Here is a 15,877-nt window from a genome sequence, read left to right as displayed (position 1 = left end):
GCAGTTATTAACATATAGTCGAGTTAAACAGAATCAGCATGTGTCCAAGTTTCCTTTATGATGCCTGTGTGTTTATCTGTGGGTATATTGTGTTTTTAGATCAATTCTTTCTTCCTGTCTGATAAAAAGACCGAGCTGCTTAAAGACTGTACGCCCATCAGGTGGATGCTGAGTGAGGTTATATTTATCTGATCAATTGGCAGGTCCACCTTCAACTGGCGGTCTTCCTGTACCTCTGACGTATCACTCCTTTTGTTTTGTGCATTGAACACACTGCTCACTGAGAAAAGTGATTAATCACAATTACCTCATCTGTTGGCAACCGCCCTCTCATTCTTCTACACACTCTTGCCCTCTCTTTCCCCGTTACCCCTGCATCCCTCACTGCACTCCTGTCCCCTCCCTGTTTCACTCCTATTCAACCTCACAAGAGATCAATGCCGCTGTCATGCCATTTATATTTAAGAGTGGCCCCACAGACGAAAGGGCCACGGAGAGCCACAGTCGCCCTGACACAAAAATGGCCAGCCAGCTCGAACCTTTGTCCCAAGGTTAGATCTCGACAGAGGCAGGGAGCTCCTAATGCCTTTGGAGCAAAGCTTATACAACAAAGTTACACTGTTTTTCCTCTTATGAACTTTTTTTCTTTTTTTGGTCAACTACTAGATCTGAAACAAGGTTGAATGTGAATAATGAAACAACCTATTGGAGCTTGGATCTACATCAGTTGCCTCAAGCGCTTTAATTCAAATAATAATCATGCATAGTAGATAAACCACTGAGAAGACCATGGAACAATGTATACAAAAATGTATTTGGTTCTTGAAATATGTTCAGCTTAAAGCGTTTTTACTTGATCATTGTTTTTCAGCCTAGCATAACTTTCAGATCTATTTTCTTGGGCTAACTTTGGTTACAGAGAGGCAAAATGATGAAAGAAAACTACAAGTCTCTGATCTTTCATGATGCTCATGAACACTAATAAGAGAAATTGTCTGTATGAAGAGCTCTAAAGGAGAGTTTGTAATAAAAAAACATGACATTTTTGAAGACTTTGGTATTGCTAGACAATGGTCAGGTGCTCAAACTGTGGCCAGGGAACTGTACACCTGCTGCATCATTCTACAGTATGTCATTATATTGACTACCAATAAAATTGGACTATATATATAAATATATAGATAGTCACCTGGACTAGATTATTTAAGTGCCTTGAGATGACATTTGTTGTTATTTGGCGCTATATATAAAACTGAACTGAATTGAATTGAATCCGTTTGTAAATGTCCTTTGTATTGCACTCACTGCTGTACAGTTGTAAAAAGTCCATCTTTTCCATTTCAGCCTTTTCTCTCGTGCATTTGGATGTTTGCTCCAGGTTGTTATCCTGTTGTTTTACCTCAGGATAATACATTTAATTCTAAAACATAATCCCCTGGCTTCATTATTCTGTTGATACATTCAATGCCTCCAGTACCAGAGACCGAGAAAACTACCCACAGGACGATAGCCTATAAAAAAGCTGATGCACCGCATTCCCAGAGAGCTCTGTTTTTTTGTGTGTGTGTGTGTGTACTGCTCACAAACCTTTCTCCCAGAAAGACTTTTGCTTATCCATGAAGATTTTTACAAAAATTACCCCTGCCTTTTATGTTTCTTTTTTAATTGTTTCCACTCTTGCCCACAGAGTTTTACTTGGTTCAGCGTGGAGCACATTTTACGGTCTGAAGTCACCACTCAAAATGGCTTCAGGTCGGCCTGAAGCTCTTTAGATGTCTTGCATGTTTTTTCCTCCTACTCCACACCAACCCTCACAGACATGGGTTTCTTGTAAGTGCCACAACCTGTAAACAGCTTGACATTTCTGAGACTGTGTAGCTTCTTAGTGACATCCTGAATTGTTAAAACAAGCATTTAAACATATTTGGAGATTGCCTTGTAACCTCTGGAATTGTGTTTGTTTTTTTAATAACATCATATCTGACGTTTTTAGAGAGCTTTCGTTGTTTAGAAAGAATAAGGAAACAATTAGCCACGTTTTCATGGAGTAAAACTGGTTACTTCATATTGTGGTAAGACAATGTGTTTAGCCAAGATACGTCTTATCTGGATGTTTGCCTGTTTTTTCCTTGAGTGAGGATGGGTGGGGGCTTAAAAATCTAAGTTACAGTCCTTATGATTCACTTGTGCCTATCATGTCATGTTAAATATGATGCAGAATGTGTCTTTTTAATAAAACAACTATATCAATCTGCATATGTGGTTCATATGTACTGACATACAGACACCCCTGAAACAACAACTGTAGAAAAAAACTGTTTCTGAATGCTAATGATATATTATCACAAGGAAGATTTGTCACTTTACAGTGTTGTCAGTTGTCGGTGTTCCTTATATTAATAATAACTTTATACAATTTAGATTTTCACATTACGAGAAAATGAAAGTATTCTGTTTAACAAGGCTCTCCAGATTCATATTCAACAAAATGGCCTGATTGAATTCATCTATGATTTAAGCCCCCTTAACAGCGTTTGAAGTCATGATCTGTTTAATATCCACAGAAAAAATAAGTCATGTTGCTTTCAAAGAGCACTGAGTTATGAACGGTTTGGACTTGAATAGGTTGACAATCCAAAGAAAGCTCCGTCAAATGCCAAATTTTCTATATTCCCAGCACACACTAGCTCAGTATCTCCTTATGTACACACACGGAGAAGTGTGCAACAATGCACAGCCGTACATGTGTGCCAAAATGAAACCCTAGATATAAATTTGTAATCAAAAGGCAACAGGTTTCTTCCTATTATCATAGTGAGAAAGAATGTGTTGAAGACGAAAAAAAACTGTGAAGACGGGGGGGCTGGAGAGAAAGACAGTGTGAGAAACACTGCTATTGAAATGCTCTGCTCACCCCCTGTTGTGAGGAGTGCTGGGTTCCTGGACACCTGCCTCTGTTGTTTGGCTCTCTCCGGCTTGGCTGTGTGTTTCTTCATCTGGCCCCTGGCTGTGCGCTCAAGGTCCTCTCTTAAGCAGACATGAGCACTCTACACGGAGAGACAAAAGAAAGCAGAAAGCAGAGGTCCACATTAATGCACATGTCCTCAGATTTTTCTCTTATTCATAATTGACCTTTTGCTTGTTTCATGAAGCTCAACATAAAGACGGACAAACCATGATGGGAGACCTTGTTTCTTCTCTCTTTTTAACATTTTTTTTACATTTTCTACTGACCTCAATTTTTCATGAGCCGATATGTTTTGTAGCTCCCCCGTGACTTCTACTGTATTGAATTCATCTGGTTCCAATACATTGCATGCACAACCTATCAATCACCGGGGAGCGTGGCAAACTAATCATTTATTGATGAAATGGGGCAGCCATGAATTTCTAACTGCATTTGTCTTATTTATCAAGCCAGATCAAACAATGAAAATCCAAACAAGCTTAAAGGGAAAGGGAGGGAGTCATAGGGAATAACTTATTCCTCAGCTGTAGACAGCAGAAGGTTATTGATGGAGAGGGGAGGCAAAAAAGGAAAAAAAGAGGTTTGGGACTCAGCTGCATGGCGAGAGAGTGAAAGAGCAAGGGAGGAAGAGAAGAAAAAGAGGGAGAGAGCAGTGGGGAGAGTTCAGAGTGATGTTCAGACAGCAGGGTACACATCTGAATTAATGCTTCCACAAAAGGCAATTTTCTCCACACAGGCTCCTCATCCCCTCTGTAGGTAGGAAGGTGAGGTATGTCTCCCTTACAGAGAATGAGAGACACAGACACAGAGGGTGAGAGTGAGCAAACTCAATGTTTCTTTTCAGCTACAGCACTCTTTTCTGCAGTGTCCCTGGGCTGGCTCAGGGGATAGTGTAGCGATCTTAGGCTTCCACCAGAATACACTCCTGGCAGTGGTGTTTGCAAGCTCACTAACACTGGGTCTGGGGAATAGCTGAGTTGTTTCTTCTCTTGTTTGCTTTCTTTAATGCGGAGGCAAAGTCTGTTGATGTTCTTTTGAATTTCTACAGCCGTTAGTGGGCTGAGGAAGAAAAATAAAACAAGAAAAGAAGAGCAAAGTTTGCTTGGAGTTGTATATTCAGCGGAGGAGAGTTGAAACAGAGTTCATGTACGGGCATTGTAGTGTCCACAGCCACAGGAGATCAAAGACAGAACGAGCTGTGGCACTGTCGCGATGGTAAGCCGTTCAGTTTTGTCACTTCAGTTCATCTCTGAGTGATGTGAAACCACGTCACAATAAAGTTCAGAACCAAGATATCAAATCAAACACTGAACAGCTTGTTTTGCTTGTTGACAGCCTGGTGGTGAGATGATATTTACTTAAATAAATTATATTTAAATCAATAAAGTTTAATCAAGCCAGTCTCATTCAGGGAGAGTGGTGAAGAGGACGCGGGGGAGAAGAAAGTAGAGCGAGAGGGGTGCTGCAGAGCCGGGGGAGTACAGTACAAGTAGCAGCACAACTGGAAACACAGCAGTGGAAAAGCTGAGGTCATCTAGCTTCTCCTGCATTAAATATCTACGGTGCCGTGTCCTGTGAGAGCAGACAACTGTGTGTATCAGGAGGCCCCTGAGAGAGAAATAGAGTGCTGGAGTCAGTGCAAAGGGGGCTCAGGGAGGGCCGAGCAGAAAGTAATCTGTGGCCCCTCTCAAGTAGCAGAGAACTGGAGTCAACAGGAGGACACCGTGATATGATAGCCAGGGGAAAATAAAGGTCCCAAACAATTGGACTGACCAGCCTCCAGCCATACTGACTGTGGTATCAGTGGTAGCCACTCCCAGGACGGGTCCTCAGTGAGGAGACATGCTGGCAGCAGCGAGGAGGTATAGTTTTCCTCGGGGCATTACTACTTTCCCAAACCAGTGAGATCATACATGAAAAGCTGAGAGATGGGGAGCAGCAGCAAATGATTGCCGATGACAGAGAGCAGTTACTGAAAGTTCAGTCAGCCTTTCTGCGCTGCTTTCACAAGATGTGTGAAGTACATTATAACATGAAAGTACGATCTTGATGCACATCATTATTCTCTCCACCTCTTTGCATTCCTCTGTTCTCTATTAATCTTCTCTTTATGCTATGTCTACTTTAAAGTTTCTCCTCGTGATGTCAGCAGCCACCTAACTCAGCATATACTGTACGCCTGCCTCCGAGGGGAACAGAGTGTACTGTAGAGTTTCAGTGTTACATTCTCCAGGCCAGATGTCCCATTCAGCAGTGCAGAGCTGCTCCACCGCTGGTGCAGACAGGACAGGACAAACACTGTTCCCATACAGTGAGGGTGCAAGAGCAAGGTTACATTTTACACTGCCTCAGTGGGCATGTTTAAAAGATCTTTTTATAGGCGTTTCAACATGACTGCTGTTGTTTTGTGAGGTCAAACTGAAATTAATGGTGGATGTGACCCAATAAATGTACATGTAATCAGTAGGCTGAACAGCTGACAGATCAAGACAGATGGAGTCATATTTGTCACATGTATCTTTCCCCTCTGGACAGTCCTTATTAACTGATCAGCTCATGTTTACAGGTTCATGAGGGATCAGACGTAGAGAAAAGGAAAGTAAAATGCGCCTGCATTATGCCTTGTGAGGGACAATCGCTACAATGACCTGGTGGATGCAAAACACAACCATAGGTCTGTCTTTGTCTCCACCTCATGGTACTAAGTGAAATGGCAAGAGCTATGGCCTTATTACTCAATAAATTAGTTAAACAAAGTTTGATAACAATGTTGCTTTCATTGATCATTTTATGCTTGCAAAGATTTTACAAAAGCCCCAGCATTTCAACTCATTCTGATATATTGCTAATGAATGTGAATATTTCTGAATACAAAGACAGTCAGCCACAGATAGAGCAAGAGAAAAGGCAAGGGGCATTTTTCTCTATCTAATAAAATTGGCACCTGCAACAGCATCGCCCATCTTTCATGGTTAGAAAAATCAGATGTCAGACGCATCTCTCACAGGGGGCCCCATCTCCACCTCAACCTGCTGACAGAGCATGTTCTCATCTTCACCAAGTGATTCGGTGTTCATCTCAGGCCCTCAACAGTGCAATCCTCATATGGATTCAAAGCATTTCTCTGTCTACTTAATCACAATACAAATTGTCCTGGTTCTGGTTTGAATGAGCTATATATATATATATATATATATTTTTTTTTTGCTGTTGTTGTTTTCAGTAAGCGAAGTCCCCCTGGTGCACACTGTGAGGCTCACTGCACTTGATCAAGTGGGCCAGTCTGTCTCTGTGGGGGTTACCCATCAAAGTGGAAAGCAATGGTTACTCAATGCGTCTTGCCGACAGTGATTGATGATAGTGCTGTTTCATAACGAATTGCGCCCCCACAACAAGTCTCACACAAGTGGGAAATGTTAATTGAAATGCTGTGTGTGCAAAGAGCTGTGGTTCTGCCAAGGTGCTATAGCAGTAAACTAGAGGGAATGCTGGCAAAATGTAACAAATTTCACAAGAAGATGGCATGCAAACTGCATGCAACTCTGAAACAACAGTACCCACCACATTCTTTCTAGGTCTTTTCTTTTTGATAGCGGGTACGATGTAGGCTGCAGGAAGAAAAAAAGAATAAAATCATTACCGACACGTCTTCCCTTTTCACAACAAAATTATGATCTGGTGTTTATTCCAAGTATAATGAGAAAAAAAAAACAGCCGACCATAGAAAACATTTCTCATACCCTTTAATTGTGTTGTCTTCCATGTCGATATCCCTGGAGGGGACCAACTGGTCATATTGGAGAGGCTTGAACTTTTCTGCACCAACTGAAACATAGTAGTGGTTGCTCTCCAGTTCAGTGGGACCGCGGACAGGTCGTCCATCTAATGTGTAAAGCCTGGGAAGCCAAATAAAGACACACCACAAATGGGACAAATTGAGCACAATTTGAAATCCATCACAGCAGGGTTTGAGGCACTTCTGCATAGATTCCACTGAACACAACGAGACGTTGTCCCCATTACGTATTAACTGGAACATTCTTCTTCTCTCCATCCGACGCAAAAATTCGCTGCATTTAAATTGACAGGAAAGTCTCCATTAATCATATTTCCCTCTACAGGATAAAACAGAGGCTGATGCTTTGACAGCCTCATTTCTTTGCAAGATATGATGAAACACATCATTGCTGTAAAGGTTTATAGTACATTTTAAAAATAAACAAATGCATAAAAATTGCATTTCTTACCACCATTAACACTTTATACATTGCTAACTTAAAACTCATTGTAATATTTAATTAATTGTAATATTTACTAATACTAGATATTAACTGAAAACAGCACCTGTGTGAATATTTACTTTCTTGTTCACCATAGCTAAAACATTTTCCCAGCTTTTAAGAGTATGCTTTGAGATCCGTATTCGAGCTGCAGAAACCAATAAGTCTCCATTGGTAAAGACACTGTGAAACAAGACATGAGACACAACCCAAAGGAGATCATGATTTATTCTATATTGGGGAAAATCTGTATCTAGATTCAGATCAATACTGACTTTATTGTGCAAGTCCCATCAGCAGTTCTCCTAGCAACTATTCTGCTGTGAGCAACAGGTTGCATCTGAAAATCAAGATGAAATTAAGAGCTTTAAAGAGATGTTATCGCCACAGGATGTTTATCTTTATCATCACCTTTTGATTCAAGATAGCGTTGGTCCTGGGAATAATTTGGTCAGATAACATTGAAATTGTATTCGGGGGTGTACATTTCAAGATAATTATGTACTCGGGAACTTAATTAATACAAAAAAGTAATCTGATAATAGGTTTTTCTTTTTTAAACATGAAAACATTTACTCTAAATGCAATTAGAACGTTTTTTCACAATGCTATTTTTGTGAGGACCAAACAAAAAAAAAGTACTGGCAGAAACTACAGGTGTAATATATTTGCTCTAAAACATGAGCGATGCCGTTTCCTATGCTTTGTTTGTTTGTTTTGTTTGCATCAATTCATCAAATGTATATATTTCATTTCATTTTTAATGCAAGTAAAAAGGAACATAAAAACTATTATCTATAAACATTATCATATCATCATTAAAAAAAAAATTCTAAATTGAGAAGAATTTACTTTGGCATTAGAATACATCCCGCATTTAAAATGTGTCACCTCAGAATACTCCTACAATGCAAAAAGAAACATGCAGGTATGAACATCCAGGAGTATACTGCGTTTATTCTTTTACTATTTTCCTGTTACAATCAAATTATTATCAAGCAAGACACTGAAACTGTAATCTAAATAAAATAGTTTTCAAAGGAAACCAAAGCATTTCTGTGATTTTTAAGGACTCTTTAAATCAATTAAAATCACTGGTGGGGGGGTTGTAATCTGATCACAAAATCCTAATTGGTGATACCAACCCTGGCTTGCATTGGCAATTGGCCTCAGACTCTATGCTGTGTAGCCACACATAATGGTATGGCATATCAAAAATAAGAATTGCATTTACTGTAATTGGAAGCGTTACTGATCACAAACTCCAAACCTGTTCTTACTTGTTTTTGTGTCCTATTATGCAGCTTCTTGATGGTTATCCCACAATAGCTGAAAGGCATTACAGAAATAGGTTTGACTCAAACCAGGCTTCTCCATGTTGAGACTTCACACTCAACTGCAACAAGTTTTCACTTAACAAATCCAGCCTTCATTACAGTTCCATGGAAACCTTAGCTGAACTTCAAGATTTTACGGTTGTACCAATGAGCTGACCTCCTGCCAACTCATCCGCACATCTGACAGCATGACACAGAAAGATTGTGCACTTACTCCAACTGTTTGAATGGCTCATTTCCACCCGCAATATATGCACCTCCTTGCTTCAAGTCCTCCAGATGCTGAAGTAGTGGGAGTGTACAGCCTCCTCACGGCGCCAAATGGAGCCTCAATCCCGTTGGTTAAAGTGTTCAAAAAGTTCTCAAAGGTTGACACCTGCCGCGGATTTACAACATTTTTCCTCCCAGGAAAAAAACTATCTCCGTTCCTGTAGATGATTACTGTTTTTGTTGGTGGTACGTGAATTCTCCCCGTTCCGCCAGCCATACTGATCAAACTAAGCCGTTTGAAGTAAAAATGGATGAGGGACTGCTGTGTTGAGCTTCCGGAGATCAGCTCATCTACATGAGAGATGTAGCATCAAGAAACTTATTCAGTGTATCTGTTGCTGTTTGCGAAGTTCCCTGTTGTGTGTTGCTAAAGTAAATTTGGGATTTCATTCCAAAAGATCTTTTTGCGTTATTCAGACAACCAGGGTGGGGATGGAGTTAGGGGAGCGCTTGCTCATTTTCTACTTACTACATAACTGATTTCAAATAGCAAATTTCATAAACCAATATCTAACACATAATAGAACATAGAAAACGTATCAAATGTTTTAAGAGGGACATTTACTACTTTATGGAAAAGATTCCTGAATTTGATAGCAGCATTTATATATGTATAAAAAAAGGTTCAAAAAGTGGTACGAAAAAAAAAGCCTCTGAAAGAACATGATGAAAGTAATAACATTAATTAGCAACAGGTCAGTGACATGATTGGAAATAAAAAGAGCACCCTAAAGAGGCAAAGTCTCCAAAGTATAGGCAGAGGTTCAGAAGTCTGCAAAAGCAGTGTGTTCAAATTGTGGAGCAATGCAAAATAAGGTTTTAAAAATTTTGAAAGTTTGAATTTTCCATTTCCATATGTCTCTGTGTGAGGGACTCAGCTAAAATTAATATTGTATATCCATGATCTTTTGACCTTCAGGCAGCACAGAATTAAAAACAGGCAGGATTCTGTTTGAGAAGTCCTAGCATGGGCTCAGGTACACTTCCACAACATCACTGTTTGTGAAGACAGTGCACCCTACTAACCATAAATTTGTGTTACAGCTCTGTCATGCAAAGAAGAAGCCACGTGTGAACATGCTACAGAAACGACGCTACAAAACTCAGACAAATCAAAATGAAATTTTTAATTTTTTTTTGGAAATCATACATGTTGCATCCTTACCAAAAAAAAGAGATATGTATGTGTTCCCTTGTGAACGAAAACGTTGGCTTATGAGATTTGCAAATCATTGCAATCTGTTTTTATTTGCATTTCAAAGCATAACAACTTGTTTGGAGCGGAGCTTGTATTTTGGTGATTCATCTATATGCTCTGTAATGTGTGTTCATTTTCAGCCCTTATCCGCTTTTCTTTGCTCATTCATCTAAAACTATTGCATTATGTAAGCATGTTTTTTTTACATGCCTTACAAGCACAGACTAATTCTCATTAAGTACTAGGGCATAGGAAGCTAAATTGGACGTTATGTGTGTATACGGTGTTTTTTTTTATTTATTCCACTGCAGCCATATCTCCTTTTTTCAGGTCTTTTTTTTTTTTTTTACCACAGCTTGTCTGCTCAGTCACTGTTAGACCAGAGCTGTCCACACTGTTTACCTCAAAGGTAACCAGAGAGAGAACCAACAATGGCCCCTAATTGGTTTATGCCCAACAACTCCTGGTCAATTAAATGCATAATTCATCTCACCATTAATTATTCATTTCTTAAGGGACTGGCGCTCTGCTTTATTTGAAGAAATGTGTCATGCATATTCAAATTCCTCTTCTTAGTGGGCCACAATATAGGATATCATGTCAGCTGGGATGCACATCCTAAAAACAATGGCTGCCAGAGCTATAAGCCACCTTTGATTAATCCCACAATTAAAAGATGTGGACTTCAAAGATGAGTGTCGAACTAATCTAAGGTATGTAATGTCTTGTTTTAGTCATTCAGCAGACATTATGCTGTCATATTGTCGCAGAGTACAATGGGTTATATCCAACTGTGTTGTGTTGAGACCAAAGATTACTTTTTTAGATGGGAGTCTTGTCACAGCAAATCTGTCACCGTTAATTTAACATAATGTAAGAAAAAAAAACAGCTCTGTGCCAGTGCGTTTGGTCTACAGTATTAAATTTTACTTGCTGCACATATTCTTTTTTCTTTTCTTTTATTAAGCATAGCACAAAAGGAGGGGGAGTAGCTCTGCAGTGGTGGTCTTTGCATGGGTGTTGCTCCATTGTAGCTATAATGTAAACTAGGATGTCAAGGACTGCTGTTTTTTCTCAAGTGGAGTATCAACCTCCTTTCACACTCTTAAAGGTCAGTGTCACCCATTTTTAAAACTCACAATTATTACAGGATGTTGTTATTCCCTGTTGCTTCTGACAGTACTTGTGTTTAAAACTAGACCAAGCTGGGGAGTAAATGATGCAAAGATGTAAGGAGACTGAACAGTAACTACCTTCTAGAACAGGGCTGTCCGAATACGGTCCTCGGGGCCCGCTGTCCTGTAGGTTTTCGATGTTTCCCTGCTTCAACGCACCTGATTCAACCCACCTGATTCAGATGAAATGAATGGTTAAGTTCTGCACAAGCCTGCAAATGATGCATTGATTTGAATCAGGTGTGCTGAAGCAGGGAAACATCTAAAACCTACAGGACAGCGGCCCTCGAGGACTGGATTTGGACCTCCCTGCTCCAGATGATACACGAGACCCAGTCTTTATTGTTCATGTTCATGAAGGTTATTTTGGGTTATTGTCAGAGCGATGTCTTTCTGTCAGTGGAAGGTTTGGGTTTGGGAATATAGTCATGCTTTCAGAGTAGTGACAATACTTTCCACTTTCATACTCAGCAGATTAGATACATCGCATTTATTCAGAGCAGCTTTAAAAGCTGAACATTTTGACATGTCACAGTAGGACAATTCAAACTGTCAGTGAAGCAGACACTAACCCTCTGCAAGTGAATTAAATGTGAAAAGAAATTGTTCCAGCGCAGTTTTCTCCCGCTGCTGGACTTGATTCAGCTGCTGCAGTAGAGCAATAAGTTTAGCAGTAGAAAATAATGCACTATTTTTTTTTCTACATTATCCATCCATGTTTATTGTATGACAACTGCCACATAACTTATTATATGAGTATGAATGTACAATGCATGCTGCATTCTATTTCTTTGATTAACAGCACCCAACTGGAACCAACATCTGTCTTTTAATTGGATATTTTTCTACACAATCTACAGCCCTGTCCTTACTTGCCTTGTTTGTCAGCGGCCCTTTTACTGGATAGTTTGCATAACATAAAAATTCAATACATATCCTGACATGCTGATGGAAATACCAATGAAACACAGAATGTGAAAATAAAAAAGTTCTCAGAATGAGTAAAATTCTTAAAAAAGTAAAGCTGCTTTGCTTGCTCAGACATTGAATAGCCTGTGAGCTTAATAAGATACAGAAAATGTACAAGTTTTGAACAACTTGCATGTCATGTATGTATGTATTTACAGGTGGAAGCCACAAACAATACAACAGTTTGTTGACTGGACTCAGACAGTGTCTTTATCAAATTCACAAATGAAATACATGGTGGGATGGCACGCTACGTCAGTCCACTCTCCAGAGGCCACCATTTCAGCACAGTCCTCGTCATCATAGGCGTTGTTGGGCTCGCCTTTCCTCCATTTGCTGAAGGTGGTCATGGGAGAGCGATCCACGTATGTGAAAACGCCCTCACGGTCGAGGTCATGAATGCCAATGTAGACTCTGCTCAGGCCTACCTCGGTTATGTAACCTGCAATGGCTACGTTGGCCCCCTCGTCCTTCGGCATGGCCAGGTGCCCTCCCCTCGTCTGACAGTAGGCCTCTGCATCGGTGTAGCGCTTCTCCTCCTTCACCAACAGATAGACCTTACTGTCTGTCTCTTTTATGCCAGCAACAGCTGCAGGGGAGGGCAGTGCTGAAAAATGAGCACTTGCATTTCTATAAATTTTACATTGACATGTCCACCATTTACACTTCTATAAGGCTGAGCAGTTAAAAAAAACAGAAGGAAAATAGTTCTACATGCCCATCATTTTCAAAAGAATGACAAGATTGTACCATTTTTAATGAATTTCAGCTCTGAGGATAGGTGGGCCACAACAATGTCCATTTCTCCAATCATCTTTCTCATTGGTGTGCATTCGCATGGAACACCTGATAAGGCAAAAATGTGAGGGGATTACAACACAGTCGATTTAATTAATTTTCTACCAAATCTGTCTAATCCTGCTATAATCTGATTGATAAACTCTGTAAAGTGGCTTCATATCTCACCTGGCTCTCCGTTAGGGCCACTTGGACCTGGTTCACCCACGTCTCCCTTAGCCCCTGAGGGAGAAAAAAAAATGTAGTTATTTAGCTATACTCGATTGTACTTAATGTCTAATTATTTTATTCATAAACAGGTTGGGATGAAGTACATCACTCATAATTGTACAACCTTTCATTCCATTTGGGCCAATTTTTCCAAAACGTCCCATCATGCCTTTCTGTCCTTTAATTCCAGGTTGCCCTGAAAAAGGTGCATTTTTTAAGGATATATAAATATTATGCAATCTGTTAAAAAAAAACACCTCTAATTATAGGAAGAAAAAAAAACACTATAAAACTCAAAAAACACAATTTTCTTCCACTAAAGTATATTAATGAAAAAGATGAGCCCATCTGACTTAGAGCACAACCCTTCACTCCTCATTAAAGGCTTTCAGTAAACACTTGTCCACTCTGGATTCCACAATTATCATCATTTGTCCTCCAACCTCTCACCCAAATGTAAACACTTGGACATCTCTGGTTGGCCAGCTTGTGGTGTAACAGCACCTTATCAGCCCAAGAAATGCGATCTTTGCCCCTGTTCTTGTAGTATTAACCAAGTTGTGGTGTTGAGAAAATTAGGACACGCATACATCTCCTGTGGTAAATGTTGTGTTTTTTGCCTCTCAACGGTATGTTTACGCTTCATAAGGAAAGACGTTTTAGGAAAATAAGACTGTGCTCATAAAGCAAAACGGGAAAAATTCAGTAGTCTCAGTTCTTTGTTGGATGTGCAAAAAGTATACCAATCTCTCCTGGAGGGCCAACTCTTCCCGGTCTGCCGGGGGCTCCTTTTTGTCCTTTGTCTCCCGGTTCTCCTTTAGTAGAAAAAAAAAAGAAAAGCAAAAGAAGATCAGACGAATTCTTTTTCTGTTTTCACTCACTGACAACTGACTGTTAATCTGTTCGGTTTGAGATGCGTCTGAAAGAAAGCCATGCCTTTGAGTCCAGGGACCAGGATTTGGACTGTGCAAGAGTCTTCTGCCATGCGTTGACCATATGAAATCTGTACTTGCAAGAAACTCATCATCACAGACATCAGTACCACATGAAGCAGCAGTTTCTCTCCTCTCATTCTTCTACATAGGCTGGATGGTAGGCTATACTGGAGAAACAGAAGACATTAAGGAAGGGCTTATGAGTGAGAACTATTCTAAAAAAAAAATGTAGGTAAATAGGATAAAAATGTATTATTTCAGAGCTAAAATAATTAAACCTGGAGGATTAGTTTTATTAGCATAACTTATTCCTTGCTTTTCGATGCCTCGCCACAAATACATGGAAGCCACATCCAGATTTGTTTAAACCAAGGACAAGCTCCGCTTTGTAGTTGTAAACACAGCAATGCACTAATGAAAAATACTACACATTCATTGGCTTAGAAATAAATAGACATTTCAGAATCCAGACTGCTTACCTGGAGCGATAATTTCCAGGACGAAGTAACAAAAATATTTCCAACTTGCAAAGATTTGCAGGAGCTTTGAATGCTGGCAGTCCTACAGACGCATTTCATGTTCCCCCTCCAGCAACCACAGAATGTGTGCGTGATAGGACATTTATAAACAGTTCACTGATAAAGGCAAAAGCAGTTGGGGGGCCCAACAGATAATTGGCTGGGAAAGTGGTCGGGTGATTGATGGCAGTGGGGCCTGATACATACTCTGACTCCATGCTACCAGATAATTAAAATGAAATGGCTGCTTTTGAACAATCGTGTAGATTTTTATTCATTTGTGATAAGAAGGTAACACATGTTAGCATTCATAACAACTGTAACTTTACATTAGCTGTCTTTCACTTTGTCCAATAGGTTCTTTCATTCATAAAAATGTGTGCCAGTTGCTTAAGTTGTTCACTGCAATTGTCTGCAATGCTATGTGATTTATTTCAAATTGAAAATGAACACTGCTTACATAGACAGACACAATTAAACAATATAAGAAATTTATAATGCATTACATTCCAAACTGATAGGAAGTTGCTCCCCAGATTTCTTCATGCTTCTCTTTCCTCCTGTAAATGAGTAGATTGTTTGCGATACTATGGTTTTTGACACAAACATGTGTTTCTCCCCTGCATGGCCACCAGAGAGAGCCATTGTCCATGTTAGTGGGAGACTCTTAAACAGGAGCACAGGGTGAGATTTTACATTTTTATTTGAGGTGCATACAAATTATTAAAATGATTGATTTTTACGAGTCTTGTTTAGATTGTGTGTTGTTGTATTCAAATATCAAATATGCCATCTATTGTTTTTTTGTTGTTTGTCTGTTTTTATCAAGTGGTTATCTGAACTTTGAGCATGTTATGAGAAAAATGTCTCGTTTTAGTTTTTACATGCTGTCATCTTGAGTCAGTAATCAGACACCGTCCAATACAGAAGTATCCGATGTCGTAATTAGATTTATAAACCCCGTGGCAGCCAGTGTTTCAGCTGTGGATTGGGTGTCTCCTTCAAAAATCCCCCAATACGTTTTAGATTACCTGCCTCTCAAATATTTATGACTCTCAAGTCAAGGCTACATCTGCAGTCTATTCAACACACTCGCTGAAGTGGTAAGGTGTTTGCTATTTTGGTTCAGTTTCAAAGAGATGAAATTAATAAAAAAGAAAAAAAACAATCAATATAGCAACCACTAACATAAGAAACTGTATGTATCAAAGCTGAAGTA

General features: G+C 39.6%; 2 protein-coding genes across 4 annotated transcripts in view; both read right to left on the bottom strand.

Moving 5' to 3' along the window:
• The window catches only part of LOC140269817 (doublecortin domain-containing protein 2), a 30,923-nt gene extending 21,851 nt beyond the window's left edge, over window positions 1-9,072 (bottom strand). The window contains 9 exon segments of the mRNA XM_072364800.1: window positions 192-280; window positions 2,915-3,047; window positions 6,530-6,576; window positions 6,698-6,867; window positions 7,303-7,431; window positions 7,524-7,588; window positions 8,529-8,577; window positions 8,800-8,874; window positions 8,876-9,072. Of these exon segments, the coding sequence (XP_072220901.1) occupies window positions 192-280; window positions 2,915-3,047; window positions 6,530-6,576; window positions 6,698-6,867; window positions 7,303-7,431; window positions 7,524-7,588; window positions 8,529-8,577; window positions 8,800-8,874; window positions 8,876-9,072 (954 nt within the window).
• Window positions 9,073-11,905: 2,833 nt separating this feature from the next.
• colec11 (collectin sub-family member 11) lies at window positions 11,906-14,746 on the bottom strand. 3 transcript variants are annotated; one of them, XM_072365139.1, is made up of 7 exons: window positions 14,620-14,746; window positions 14,142-14,307; window positions 13,949-14,020; window positions 13,330-13,401; window positions 13,164-13,217; window positions 12,948-13,043; window positions 11,906-12,804 (listed from the first exon to the last, which is right to left on the bottom strand). In XM_072365139.1, exons 1-7 carry the CDS (start codon window positions 14,716-14,718, stop codon window positions 12,395-12,397), a joined length of 969 nt encoding a protein of 322 aa, XP_072221240.1. In that variant the 5' UTR covers window positions 14,719-14,746; the 3' UTR covers window positions 11,906-12,394. The 3 variants fall into 3 exon arrangements, with proteins under 3 accessions (XP_072221240.1, XP_072221241.1, XP_072221242.1); XM_072365140.1 differs by having other exon boundaries at window positions 11,906-12,786; XM_072365141.1 differs by having other exon boundaries at window positions 14,142-14,302; window positions 14,620-14,699.
• Between the last annotated feature and the right edge of the window lie 1,131 nt (window positions 14,747-15,877).

This window comes from Leuresthes tenuis, unplaced genomic scaffold, assembly GCF_036924035.1.
Source record: "Leuresthes tenuis unplaced genomic scaffold, fLeuTen1.0.hap1 SCAF_15, whole genome shotgun sequence".
Classification (NCBI taxonomy): Eukaryota; Metazoa; Chordata; class Actinopteri; order Atheriniformes; family Atherinopsidae; genus Leuresthes; species Leuresthes tenuis.
The sequence above is the reverse complement of the archived record's forward strand: the minus strand, read 5'-3'. Positions and strand labels throughout refer to the sequence as shown.